Raw genomic sequence first — 14,465 nt, 5'->3', positions numbered from 1 at the left:
GCAATCTGGTTTCCAGCCTAATCAGTAAGATGAAGTTTTATTGCAGCTATTAAGTAACAGAGCAAGGAAGTTGTTTTTAACTGGTTTCAAGACACAGGTAGGTACATTTTGAGGTTGTAATGCCCTCCACTACCACTGTGGATAATTATGCTGAGGAAATTCCTTCTGGTGCGTGTGTACGCAGCTAACCTGGTAATACCGCACATTTCTAGACCTTGAGCCTACGTGGAGAGACTTAGTGATCCCCAGCCCAGTGTAGAGTTTGTGCTGGTTTTTCCTGTGATTGAAAGCATTGCCGGAAAATACTGTGTTGGCTTCGGGAGAGAAGGGGTTGACCAGATTGCCTTTAAAACTTTCCTTAAGGATTGTTTTGCCAGGGGATTGTCCTGATAACAATATTGCTGCAATACTTTGCAGCATTCTGTTGAAAACTTGGGCATGTGCTAGCTGCCTGGAAATCTAAGTCAAAATCCCAATAGAAATTAATAAAAACATTGGTTTCTCTCATGTATCTATGCAAGAAGAAATCTCATTCTTCAAAATGATTTTCTTGCTTTAAGATTTTCATAATCTTCAAAGTATGTAATGGAAACTCAGGATGCTTATATTGTATGCACACATGTACAAGATACACTTGTGATAGCTGAGAAGGAAGGAGTGAATGCCAACATTGTTAAATCCAAGAATGGTTTGAAGTATTAATATTTCTCTTTGGCAAGGTAAATGCCTTACAGCTCCTTAAAATCATGCAAACTTTTGAGTATTATTTATGCATATGAAGTTAGTTGCTACTTTGTGCTGTAATAACTGCTGCTTTATTTAAGGGCAGAGAACTGAAGTTGACTGAATACTGAATCAAAACCTTAGCTGCTAAGATACTTCCCTCTTTCCCCCCTCCGTTCCTGATTAGACTCGCTTGGATTTTGCCAAAACAGCACCACTGTTTTTTTCTTGGGATTTTCATGAAAGCAGGAGGGCCTGTATTAAAAATTCTCTTCTCTTTCCCCAGGGGGAGAAGCTAATGTAAATGCAGATGACGATGCAGAATGCGGTTCAGGTAAATGCCTTGTGTAATGTTTGAATTCTGCATAATACTTTTTTTATTCAAAGGTGTACCCTGAAGCAGATGAAATGCTAGAATCCCCAGAGTTATCTCTAGTTAAAAAAAAAAAAAAAAGTAATAATTTTCTTATTTTACAAATGGAGCAGTGTGACAAGATAGATAATCCAGTGTTATATCAGATAGGTGATCCTTTCTCTTCCTAAGTGCTGTTACCTAAGAAGGTTTTGAAGTCAAAGGCTGAGATTGTTTAAAAACTTGCTTGATGATTAAGATGTTTTTAAAAACCCTATATTCTAGTTAATCACTTAAGTATAAATAAATGAATATATTTTATACACACATTGAACTGAAGGAAAGTAGTTAAGCATACCAGAAGGACTCTTTGTCTTTGGGAATTTTGTACATGAAGTTTCAGTGTGGTGCTTTTCTTGAAATGTAAAGGTACCTCTCAGTTTGAAAATATGCAGTCCTTAAGAAAAATGCTGAAGGCTCATGTTCAAAAAGTGTGTTATATTCTTGCATGGGAATATATTTCCTCTTATAACATTGTCATTTTAATGATTTAAATACAAAACACCTCTGAAATGTTTGATCAGAGAAATCAGTAGTCCGTAGTAAATTATATGATAAACTGCAGATTTCATTACTTAAAATGTGCTGAGGAAAAAAAAAAACCACAAATTTAATTCATGTTTTCTTTATTTAATATTCAGGAAAGTATGTAATTTTAAACCCAAAGAAGTCAAGAGAATGAATGTAGTAGTACTTTTGATACAGGAGTTACTAATGAGCTGCACCATTTGTGATTACTGTTGTGTTGGTTTGGTGTATCTGTCTGAACTTACTCTTTGAATAATAGATCTTTAGCATAATTCAGAACTGCAAGTTTTCGTCATGTGACTGCAAATATTAGGGCTTGCTGTCTTCAGCTTACTGAAATCTTCTGCAGGTGTGGTTTGGAGATGACCTTCCCTTAAGTCCCCGAAGTCCTCTGACTCCCAGACATGGGCCAGGTTTGGCAGATGTCTGCCTGTATGACCAATGGATATCTGTGCGGCATGAAGCAACTTTGGTGCCTATGCAAGAAGATCTGTCAATCTGGCTGTCTGGCTTGCTGGGTGAGGTTAAAAATAAATCACTGCCTAATAAATTTCAAAGCACTTTCCAATATTCCAGTCAATGCTGACACTTAATATCTATAGTACTGTTAAGATCTGGTGTATTTGAGCCTGAATGGCTAGGAGAATTGCATTAAAATGCATGCTTTGGTTTCGGATTTTATTAGCTGCCACCTCTTAGAGGTAGGATGATTAATCGTTCTAATTTATATTTCTGAATTTTGTTAGTCTAATTAAAATCTAATTAAGTGGATATTTGATTTTAGTTTACTCATGTATTTCTACTAATTTTCAGTCTTGAACACTGAAGTAAATGATATGATGGATGGAATGCTGTTTGAGTTGCCTCTAAGTTCATATGAAACTTCTTTATCCTTTCTGGAGTAAGTCTAATGTTGATCTTCTTTTTTTAGGAATAGAAGTCAAAGCAGAACAACTGCTAGAAGAACTTGATAATGGGGTACTACTCTGCCAGTTGGTTGGTGTTCTTCAAAACACAATTGAAAAATGTTGTAGCTCGAACAATTTAAGGGTGAGTCATACTGTGATTTTTAATACATATATAAAGTCTTTAATTGTAAGTAGTAGTAAAAGGAAAGCAGGTGAGTGAGGCTTCCCAAAGTGGCATTCTGTATGCTGTGTATCCGGAGATTGATTAACAAAAGTGTGGCGTTATACATGGATAAACTGTCCTTATGCAACAAGTAACTTAGTCACTTTGTTAATCAAATCCTAACGCCCTTACTAGTTTTTTAGTTTGATTTCAGTAAAAGTCTTGCCAGAGGAAGATCTAGTCCAAGTCTGGAGTTTGTTCCCCTGATAACATCAGTGTGGTTTGGTAACAAGATATCTGTTGGCACTTGGTGGAATGTTTTATTGCAGAAACTGGTGGCTGAACTCTGGTATATGGGTTAGCCATGAAAATATCCGTATTGAGATGTACCTGGAGATGGGCTTCAGTGTTTTTTGTTAGGAGTCAAGGCTGAGCTGAAATGTGAATCTCAAGCAACTTGCAGTCTGTGTTTGTACAATGAAAAATAGGGATGTGTTGCTTTGGCGTATAAAACCATGTAACACTGGTGCAGGTAGCATATGTTCAGTGTACAGATACCCAGTATAGCTACAGCAATGCTTGGATTTGTCAAATAGTAGATCACCAACTAATGTGCCCTGATTGGTAGTGTTTACCTTGGGGGCAGGAGGAACTGCTTCACCATATCCAAACCATTTTTTTTGTGTTTACATTTTACTGTTTTATGTAGTAAAACAGTACTTTTAAATAATGAATATTTACCAGTAAGTAATATAATAACTAATATTAGAATTATTATTAACTGGGGGGGGACGACAAGACAGGAGTCTTAGGATGCTACATGGTATTTAGACAAGAGCCGTACGAATGCTGCAAATCCTTAGGGTTTTTTTAAGGAGGACAAGATGCCCAACTTGTGTACCTTTGAACTGTTTCTTTAGTTTTGAAGATACCAATTTAAAAACAAATAAGTGCTTAATTGTTTTAAAGGAAACTGCCCTTTGCTCCCTTCTGATTCCCTCCGCTTTCTAGAACAGGCTCTAAAATGTTGAAATCTGGCAGCTAAGTATAGTTTAGTTGATTTGGGGTTCTCTCTGCTCATTCTGCTGCTATGAATAGAGCTTGGGAAGGGGGAATAATTATCTAGACCTGTGAAACCACCAGTAAGACTCTTACCCCAGGATGTGGGGATATGGGGAAGCAAGTGTATGGGCAGTTCTGTGAGAGGTTGCAGAGCTAAGGATTGTTCACTCAGTGACTGTTCACAAAGACAAGGTGGAATGCCTTCTACATTAGCATAGGTTTGTTGTTTGTTTTTTTTTTTTTTATAGAATCATAGAATCATTAAGGTTGGAAAAGACCCTTAAGATCATCTCCCTGGTTCTGCTGGCCACACTATTCTTGATACAGGCCAGGATGCCATTGGCCCTCTTGGCCACCTGAGCACACTGCTGGCTCATGTTCAGGAGGCTGTCAACCAACACCCCCAGGTCCTTTTCCGCCAGGCAGCTCTCCAGCCGCTCCTCCCCAAGCCTGTAGCGTTGCATGGGGTGGTTGTGACCGAAGTGCAGGACCTGGCACTTAGCCTTGTTGAATCTCATACAGTTGGTCCCAGCCCATCGATCCAGCCTGTCCAGGTCCCTCTGTAGGGCCTTCCTACCCTCCAGCAATACATGGTGGCTTGAACACAAAATAGTTACTAACCGCTGTTTCTGTACTCTGAATTTAGAGTTTGTTTTCCTTTGCAAATATGCTTTGAAATCTGTTGGCAATGTTGACGTGCACAATGTACTTTTTGTTTTCTTCCCTTGCCAGAATTTTCCCATGAGAAAAGTTCCGTGTAAGAAGGATGCTCCATCAGGATCTTTTTTTGCCAGAGATAATACAGCCAACTTTCTTAACTGGTGTAGGGCCATTGGAGTTGATGAGACTTATCTGTTTGAATCTGAAGGTTTAGGTAAATCTATCTTTTTGTAAGACTTGCTTTGATCTGTATGTGAATAACTACCTGGTCAGGGAGATCTCTTTGTGTATAATCTTGTGAAGCCTTTGTCACAACTGTACCTGTCTTGTGCAAGCTATTAATGTTTTTATTTATTTTAAGGCAGTGTTCACATAAAAGCCTTGAAAAATCAGTTCAGTGACTGCTCTAACTTGCATGATGCTTTTCCAGCCTTCTAAAAGTTGCTGTGTGGGAGGGAGGAGTGACAGCTGTGCAGCAAACTCACATGTTTTCCTTCAGTAAAAAGGCCCACTGAGAAACAGAGGAGAAAAGCATGGTTTGCTTTCCCTGTGCGGGAAGACCACAGGGCCATGGAGTCAACTCACAATAAGATCCTTTATTTGGTATTAGAGCTCATTCTTGTTGCAGAAAGTCCGCAGAATAATGCATTCATGACTGCTAAATTTGGTAACTGTATCAGGGCGTTGTGCCTGAAGTGACAACAATCTGTTGGTAATTAACATTTACTTCAGGACCTGCTTGACATGACTCTAAACCATTTTTATTTTCCCATTTAATAAGATAGTTATAAAAATAAATATTGCCAACTGTGTGTATACCTGCTCCAGTGCACAGTATGTCCCTTATAACAGCTTCTAGACTGATACTTCCAGATTGAATAAAATTTTTTTGACTGTTAATTAAGAGGAACTGAGCTTTCATTGCATGGTAAATAATGAAATGCTCTTCTACCAGCTATTATGTCACTAAAAATTAATTAATACAAACCTTCCTGTGGCAAGCCAAATACTGGGGGGTTTTTGTGTTGTTTTTTGTTTTTTTTAAAAAAAGGGAAAATATCTGCCTGTTGAGCAGAATAGCAAAAAATTGCAAAGTACCTTTATTTTCAGTAATCAGATGGATTTGTCACGGTATTTACTAGATTTTCTTAAAGTCTTTGTGCCATTTAATGCTATTTAAATGGGAGGCACTGTTTTCATTAACTGCTTTTCTTTTAAGCTCTCCTCCCTGCTGGTTGAACTGCCCATGCCTTCTCTACTGGATAAGTCATCTTTTAAAATAGTTGAGAAAATATCCTCATTTGCATCTCTCTCATTCTGATTTAACTAGGGAGTGTATCTTTTTCAGTGCCATGAAATACAGATGAGTAGGAGAACTGAGCTATAAGAAAATTAGTTTTAATGTTTTTTTCAGTTCAACTTGTATGAACTGCATTGCTTAAACATCTTAGTTCCTGTAAGTGGATGGGTAATTAGAACCTGTTTAGCCTCCCTGAGATAAGCAGACAGGATTTCCTAACGCTGTGGCTTTCCCTCATAGCCAAGAAGTGTTTTGAAGTCTGATTGTAACTCTTGACACAAGCTTGCTTTGTGGCATAAATATCTTCTGTGAGCCTTTTTGGCAGTTGAAATGACCAGACTTGCAGCCTCCTTGATGAAACATTCTTTCCACTGATGTTCTCCATCAAACTTTCAAGCCATTCTTTATGAGTGAAATATGGGAAAGACAATTTGACAATTGTCCTTTTCCCATTAGATACATATAGCAGCACCTCCTGAAAAGTGTGGATGGCTGTGAAGGAAATAAATTAAGCGACTCCTGAGACAGCAGAAAGGGAGAGTAGCCATCATGGGATGCCCTTTGACATCAAGCCAAATGTCTGGATCTCTGCTAGGGATTTTTCTTTTCTGTATTCAGGCAAATTATGTCTCTTCTGTTACAGCTGACAAAAACACTTATAAAAAAAGAAAATGAAATGACCTCTAGTACCTTTTAGATTATGGCTGTGCCAACATTCTTTTCTAGATTTACCCTTCATAATCAGATCTTTTAAAAAGTTGACTTACAAACTGGAGTAGATGAGGTAAACAAGAACATCTGACTTCATACTCAGCTTATACTTTAGGAAACACTTCAGTCTCATTTAAAGCAAAGTCATTTTAAATATCAAATTAAACATCAGAAAGATGTTAGATTCCATCTGTAAATATAGAGCTCATTAGGCTTCTCTTCAGAGTGAATTTCCAATTTTTACTGAATATTGTTACTGCACAGTATGAAGAAAGTCAGACTTGTTTATATAAATGTTACACCATAAGAAAATTGTATCTTCGGCTTTTCATGTTTCTTATACCTGGTGGGGGGCGGGGAAAGAATGGTGCCATGTGTGGGTGGAGGGAAGTTGAATGACCTTTCTCCCAGCCTTTGGTTTCTGAGTTATTAGGCAGTATACCTAGTTGGCTAAGAAAGCACAGGGATGGTTTGTTTTCTAGAGCATTCGTACAACTATGTTCTTAGAACATGTTGAGAGCATCTGAATTTTGAGGCTTAAATGGGGGCAGAGGAGGAAGTAGTTACTTGTGTGTGAAATTTTTAAACTATTTTCCTTCTCTGTTCATGGCCCTTGTTTCTTTTTCCTTGCACACCTAAAGATGGAAGTTGCAAGAAAACAAAACAGGCATTGCTTTCCTTCTGCCTCTTCTGTTCTCCAGTGCAGCAGTAAAAATAAGTGAATGTTTTCATTTCAAAGTTGTCAGGAAAGCCCAGAACTGCCACGGTCACCTACACACTGTTTGGCTATTGCTCCACTCTTCCATCTCATTCTTCAGCTCTCCTGATCATGATTAAGTGTGTCTACACAGTCAAGTGCATGCAGCTGTTAGAGCTGCTCTGAACTGAGGGGTGCAAAGCCGCCTCTGTGCTGGGCACTAGCTGGGTTAATGTGGGCACAGTCCTTCAGAAGCAAAGCCTAGTGCAAAACTCTGTGCTACTATCTGAAATAGTGTTGCATCTTTTCTGTGATCACAGCCAGTATCTGATGTCTGCATCTGAGTGTTTGCCTCTTAAACCAACGTCATTCTTACTTCCTTCTTATGGTCAGGGGTTTTGACCCTCTGTCTCAGATAGATCCTCACAAATGTATCAAATTCTGAAGAAAACCTTTGGGTGGATGGGGCAGGAGGTGGGGGCTGATGGGGAGGGGTGAAATGAGGGTATAGCATGGGGTAGGGGAGCTGCCACTGGCAAAGTGGTATCTTCTAGCGCAACTGGGTGAATCTGCCATATGGATGGACTCTGCTGGCACCCAGAACTTTTAAAGTGATAAGAAAAAGGATCTGTTGCTTACTGAAACGGTAACAATCATCTGGATTATTCTTTCACAGCCAAGGGTTTAAACCACTTAGGCTGACTGGCTGCATAGCCATCCACTTGTCAGCTAGATCCCTTGCAGTGTATTCTCCTGCAGTTGTTCACCCATAGAGTGTGTGTGCCTATCTGTGTCTGTATGCACAAGCATGAACAGATGGAGTATGTTTTCCTATTTGCAGTTGTTGAATGCTTTTCGTCTTTAAGACCACTATAATATATATGGGGATAGGGAACGGTCTTTCTTTCCAGTTCACATCAAGAAAGGACAGCATAAAATCAAATAAAGTGTATTTCTCGTAGGAGGTGGAGAAGAGTTTGATTTCAGGAGTCCCAGCATGGGTTTAAACACTTTATGGAACAGAAAATTAGCGTTGGAAAGCATATAGTGCTTTATCCATGATAACATAGCTTGCCTCTGGGTAGAATGAGGCAAAGTTATAGTCCTCTATTCCTTATCTTCCCTTCTCTGTACCTAATTGCATGGGCCTCCTCACAGTACATATGAGCTGTAACTCCCTTTTATTCTCTTCCCTTTTAGTTTTGCACAAAGATCCAAGACAAGTGTATCTTTGCTTGTTGGAAATTGGACGCATTGTATCCAGGTATGTGATCCACACATGTTCCTAACAAGAAATTGAAGAACATACTATGAAGTAAAACCTAAGACAAAATTAAGACAATCTGCAATCATTAAGTGCAATGCAGTAGATGTTAATTCCGTGCAGAAAGTAATGAGTAGCTTTTCTAGGACCACCGTACATTATGAGTATTTTTTCAAGTATTTATCAGACTCTTTTCATGGAGAAGTGCTGATCCACACTGTTTTTTATAGCTGTATGTTTAAATGCTACATTCAGCTTATAGATACGTGTACATCTTAGAACAACTTGCTGAACATTAAATACAGTTTTAAGGTCTTTATTTTTTAAGCTTTTTGGCAGGTATCTCTTTATCATTCTCTCAATTTAGACTTCTAGTTTATTTCTAGTGCAGAGCTGGAAGCTTTAAGATAGTTTATCTAAATTGGATGTGATGTAAATTGTATTGTATTAAAAATACTTCGCTAGTTTTTCAGGATTCTGCATTTGTTCAGGGGTGAAGTTCCAAAACATTGGAGGTGCCCCTGTCCTAGGTACTTGTCCATACTATCCCACATACCCTGCCACTATCCAGCCTTGGGGCAGATCTCTGGATGATATTCTGAAACTGCTTATTAACTCTAGACAAAACCGAAACAATATACCCAAGAAATACCAATAGATATATCTTAACTACCCAAGGATGTTCAAGATACTGAAAAGTTGTAATGAAGGAGGAAACATCATAGAAGAAGGCAGCAAAGGTGCCATTCTCCATAAAAAAAAAAACCTCTCAGAGGAATAGGTATAATTGCTACTTGTCTCCATGAGGTGGTACCTGAAGTACAGTAATGGCTTCAGTACAAAACCCAAATACCAGATAACCCTCAAGGCCAGTGTTTTAAAAATCTCCCAGGCAAAACATCGCTAATCACTGCAGAACAAAGCAAACTGCAAAAACCAACACCAATCTTTAACATGTACAGCAAAAACAAGAGCATGGTGCAGACCAGGTAGACTAATATCGAGAACAGATGAATCAATATTATGACTAGCAATTGTTAACAGATATAAATTCCTTAATACACTCTGGTTAAGCTGTTACTATCTCAAACCCTTTGAGCCCCATGTTGGGCGCCAAAAAGGACTGTCATGGTTTAACCCCAGCCAGCAACTAAGCACCACACTGCTGCTCGCTCACTCCTCCCACCCCAGTGGGATGGGGGAGAGAATTGGAAGGGTAAAAGTGAGAAAATTCGTGGGTTGAGATAAGAATAGTTTAATAATTGAAGTAAAATAAAATAGAATAGTAGTAATAGTAGTAGTAGTAATAATAATGATAATATAATAATAATACAATAATAATATACAAAGCAAGTGATACACGATACAATGGCTCACCACCCGCCAAACAATACCCAGTCCATCCCCAAGTAGCGATCGCTGCTCCCAGGCCGACTCCCCCAGTTTATATACTGAGCATGACGTCATACGGTATGGCATAGCCCTTTGGCCAGTCTGGGTCAGCTGTCCTGGCTGTGCCCCCTCCCAGCTTCTTGCTGACAGGGCAGGGGAAGCTGAAAAGTCTTTGACTAGTGTAAGCACTACTTAGCAACAACTAAAACATCAGTGTGTTATCAACATTATTCTCGTACTAAATCCAAGACATGGCACTATACCAGCTACTAGGAAGAAAACTAACTCTATCCCAGCTGAAACCAGGACAGTAGGTTTTTTACTGCCTTCTGTGGTAGCTCCAAGACCACCTTTGGGAGGACTTGTATCAGAAACGCAAGAGTTGCTCCTTCTCTTTGCATTATCAAGGCAGTTATTCCTCTGACTGATGTGCTGTTCCCTATCAGTCAAGCTACTCAGAATTTTGCATGTTTATCAGCTTCTTTTTGTTTGCTTTAGCAATTAAACTCTCTACTTTTGTATTTGTGTTGAGGTATGGAGTTGAACCTCCTGTACTGGTAAAACTAGAGAAGGAAATTGAGCTAGAAGAAACACTGCTGATGACCTCTGGACCACCATCGCCTATTAGCACAGCAAAGTCATGTTGTCACCATGGGGAGCTACATGAGGCAGTAAGTACTGCTTATTTATTATGATATGGGCTTTAAATAAAACTCTTAGTTTAGTACTTGTATGATCTGGCTCAGTAAACATAGGCTGTTTTTCATCTAATATCTGTGAGCCTCCTTAAATAGAAAACGGAAGGGTATGCACCTTTTTCGAACAACTATTTTTTTTTTTTTTTGAAAATGTAAGCAAAATGCTGTCATATATATTTTTGAGTTAATGCATCAGTGCATATAACTTTCCTTGATTTCTCCCTCCCCCTTTCATTGCTGCTTTGAGTATAAGAAATACTCTAATTCAGTTTTTCTGGTGCATCAATATTCTATGACTGTAATGTATGCTTCTCTTCAATTTGATGTTTTCATAGAACTTCATCACATGTTAAAGTAGGCTTTGAAACTCTTTTGAAAAAGACTTTAAATAAAACCTCTGTAGCTGTACCAACTGGAAATGAATATGTATGCAGAAAAGGAAATTATTTGTGTATCTTGTGAATTGGCCCAAAAGGAATGATGAACAACTTTCCTATTTTGCTTAAAAATGCATGTTGAGACTTCAATTTAAAGGTCCTCTGTGTTGTAATGTAAAACTTCTGCTGCTTTGGAATGTCAGCCACCAGATCCTTGCTCTCTTTGGAAAGTCTCATAATTTTTTCCTGCTTGGCAATAGTCTCGACCTTCCAATTTGTTGTGTTTCTAAGTGGCTGTAGGAGTCACGTTTTCTCTAACCCTGGACTTACTTGGGGACTACCTTTCTCCTTTTTTCAGTTTCCTTCTTGGGTGTCACATAGAAGATTAACTTATAAAAGCCGTATAAAAAGTTAGGGAGAATGCAGAAGTAGCCCTGGGTCAGGTGCAGCAATGGATTCGCTCGCAGGAGAGACCCAGGCACTTGTTTCAATTTCTAGAGACCATAACAGTGTCTTTACAAGGTCGTGGTTGGAATTTGATGCTGCTATGCGTAGTGTTATGGACAGATCTTAAAAAGGAAAGTAAAAATAACTTAAAATTGAAGAAATCATGAAAATTGGATTGGAACAACTTGAAATATTTGTCTGTACATACAGTTTGTTCTTTCTTTTAATCTTTTATTTTACGTTTGGAAGCTCTATGTAGCTGAAATTTTCTTGTGAGGGAATAGAATTCTAGTGTTTTCTTAGATTATGAGATGAAGATATCAGTATCTTTTCTTGTATTAAATATCTCAATAAACTGTTAAATACGTTTCTGTCAAAATACTAACGAATGCTTTCAATTTTAATAACTAGGTTAAACATATAGCAGAAGATCCTCCCTGCAGTTGTTCCCATCGATTTTCGATTGAATACTTATCGGAGGGACGTTATAGACTGGGAGATAAAATACTCTTCATCCGAGTAAGTAGTTCCTCAGAATTCCAATTTATATTCATAATGGAGAGACAAATGCTTTTAAGTGGAATACCTCGTTTTTATGGTATTGATTTAGAGTTACAGAATGATTTAAGTTAGGACACCACGTCATCCAATCTCCTGTTCAAAGTAGGTGTAGCTAGTTAGATCTTACAACTATTGATTTTACAACCACGCTAAACTAAGCAAGTTAATGTTTTCTGTGGTGTTTCTAAAATTTCAGTAGCAACTTGCAATATAACTAAGCGTACCGCAATAGAATATACTGAGAATGTTGCTTGTTCAAAATCTGGATGCTTGGGGTTTATAATTTGTAGGATAGTTGAGCGCTGTCTTCAGCAGGCATAAGAGTTTCTGGGATTAAAATGTTATGAGAACATCCATAATTTGAACAAAACCTGTATCCAAAACTCTGTATACTAAATAAAGATGCTGACAGAATGGTTAAAATGTCTTCTGTATATACGCTTTCATTACTTCCTGACACATAATGACTGTCTCTGCAGGAGAAACTATCTAATAAAAGAATTGGGAAGTATAAGCGTTATTTATAACATAATTTCTCTTTTTAAAAATGTTTCTCTGTAAGAAAGGAGGTCCTATTTTTAGTCAATTTTAATATAAGATGAAGACATCGTTCTGCGTAAAACAAGATAGAAGTTTCTCTTGTTCTTCTCCTGCTCCCACCCCCTCTTTCCCCATTCTCAGATGCTACATGGCAAGCATGTGATGGTACGTGTTGGTGGAGGCTGGGACACTCTTCAAGGTTTTCTGCTTAAATATGATCCGTGCCGAGTTCTTCAGTTTGCAACTCTGGAACAAAAAATCCTGGCGTTTCAGAAAGGGGTCACCAGTGACAGTGTCCCCAACTCATCAGCTAGAATTCAGGAGCCTCCTGTCATGAATCCAATGTCAGCTGTCAATATGTTTCAAAAGCAGCCATCAAAACCCCCTACTCCTGTTTCAGCTCTTGGGGCCAGTGCCAAGAAGGCTTTATCTAAACATCCTCAGTCCCCTGCCCTGGCATCACCAAAAGTGTCAGTGCCCCCATCCTCCACAGCCAAGGCATTGACAGTCAGGTCCAAATTACAAGGGTCTTCAGTGACAGGCGTGCAGTCTCCTTTCAAACCATTAGCTGGCACCTCAAAGAAACTGGAGTCTCCTGCACACAACTCACCAGCTTCTGCTCCTTTGCAGCCCGTAAGCAAAAGCTCTTCGTCTGCAGGAACGAGAATGGCTCTTGTTCACTCTGAAACACTGCGCAAACGTATTCGGTCCCCTGATGCTCCCAAGGAGAAATTTGCCCTGGCTCAGAGCTCCCCGGCACCGGCGCTGCATCCTGCCCTCTCATCTTCTAAAAAACAGCTGTCTCACTTGCCGGGGACAGCTGAAATGATGGCTTTGAAACAGAAGCGTGTCGCTACTAAATGCAAACCTGTATCTGTCACTAAAACCAAAGTGAATTCGGTTGCTCCGAGGGCTGCCCAGCCACCTGTTACAAATCTGCGTGCTGTTGCCAAGTTTGCACATTCTCAGCAGCTCCTTGCAAAACCTCCTTCTGAAAATACTCTTCAGACCTCAGGAACTGGGTCTCAGCATCCTCAGAAAGCTCCACAAACAGCTTCTGACCTGGCAAGGAACCTGAAAACTGCTTCAGTCCTAAAACACTCAGCTTCTGCACCTTCCCTTGCTGTTAGCAAAGCATCAAAGTCACCACCTACTCTGGTACCTACAAGCAAAAATGTATCATCAGCTGTCAATAAGCAGACAAATGTCAGTAAATCCCCTCAGGTTGGACCCACTTCATCCAAACCTCTTGAACGCACTCCCTTATCTGCCGTACGGCTTCCTCAAACTTCAGCCAAAACGGCAGTGACCAAAAAGCCAGTGCAGCCTTCCACAAAAGGTCAGCCTTCAACCAAAAACTTGCAAGCAAATGAAAGCTTGGCCCCAGCAGCCAAGAAGCCTCTCCCTAAGGGAAAATCAGCAACGGTGTGTAATAAAGGAACGCCTGGTGTATCAAAAGGTCCTCTTATGAAGAGCAGGCAAGATGATCACTATTTTGTTATGACAGGGAGTAAAAAACCCAGAAAGTAAACTTATTTGTTACTTTCTGTGGAAGTCTTGATTTCATTCAAATGGGCCGCTAGTACCTGCTACACTGAGGACAAGGAAAAAAGTTAAATAACACTACATTTACCATGAAATATTAGGTATAACCTACATTTTTCTGCATAACTTACAGTAAGAACTGTATTTATTTTGCAGTTTAGAAACTTCTGCTTGAATATATTTAGAAGTGAGCTTGCTTGCTGTGTAGCACCGTGGAATAGAGAATATCCCTGTTTGCTGCTAGCCTGACCTGCTGTGGCAAAGGCAGGAGAGAGGAAAGGGGAGCTAGGGCTGCTGCTTTTGCTGCTGCTCGTTTTCAAGGGAGCGAAGGCTGCCGAATAAACGTCCACCCAGAGCAGAGCCTGAGCGATTCTGGTGGTTCTGGCACATCACAGCCCGTGGCAAGAAAGCTGTGCACAAGCTGTAAAAGTTCTAATACCTCAAACAAAGCTATAGGGTTTTTTTTTTTTTTTTTTT

General features: G+C 39.4%; 1 protein-coding gene across 1 annotated transcript; it reads left to right on the top strand.

The window, feature by feature from the left end:
- Window positions 1–1,017: 1,017 nt before the first annotated feature.
- Window positions 1,018–13,973, top strand: GAS2L3 (growth arrest specific 2 like 3; the record flags this gene model as incomplete). Its single annotated transcript, XM_082308976.1, has 8 exons — window positions 1,018–1,057; window positions 2,013–2,181; window positions 2,595–2,713; window positions 4,529–4,670; window positions 8,365–8,428; window positions 10,353–10,491; window positions 11,754–11,861; window positions 12,585–13,973. The coding sequence occupies exons 1-8, from the start codon at window positions 1,028–1,030 to the stop codon at window positions 13,971–13,973; spliced, it is 2,160 nt and encodes a 719-aa protein (XP_082165102.1). The 5' UTR covers window positions 1,018–1,027.
- Between the last annotated feature and the right edge of the window lie 492 nt (window positions 13,974–14,465).

This window comes from Platalea leucorodia, assembly GCF_965183815.1.
Source record: "Platalea leucorodia genome assembly, chromosome: 4".
NCBI lineage: Eukaryota > Metazoa > Chordata > Aves > Pelecaniformes > Threskiornithidae > Platalea > Platalea leucorodia.
The sequence above is the reverse complement of the archived record's forward strand: the minus strand, read 5'-3'. Positions and strand labels throughout refer to the sequence as shown.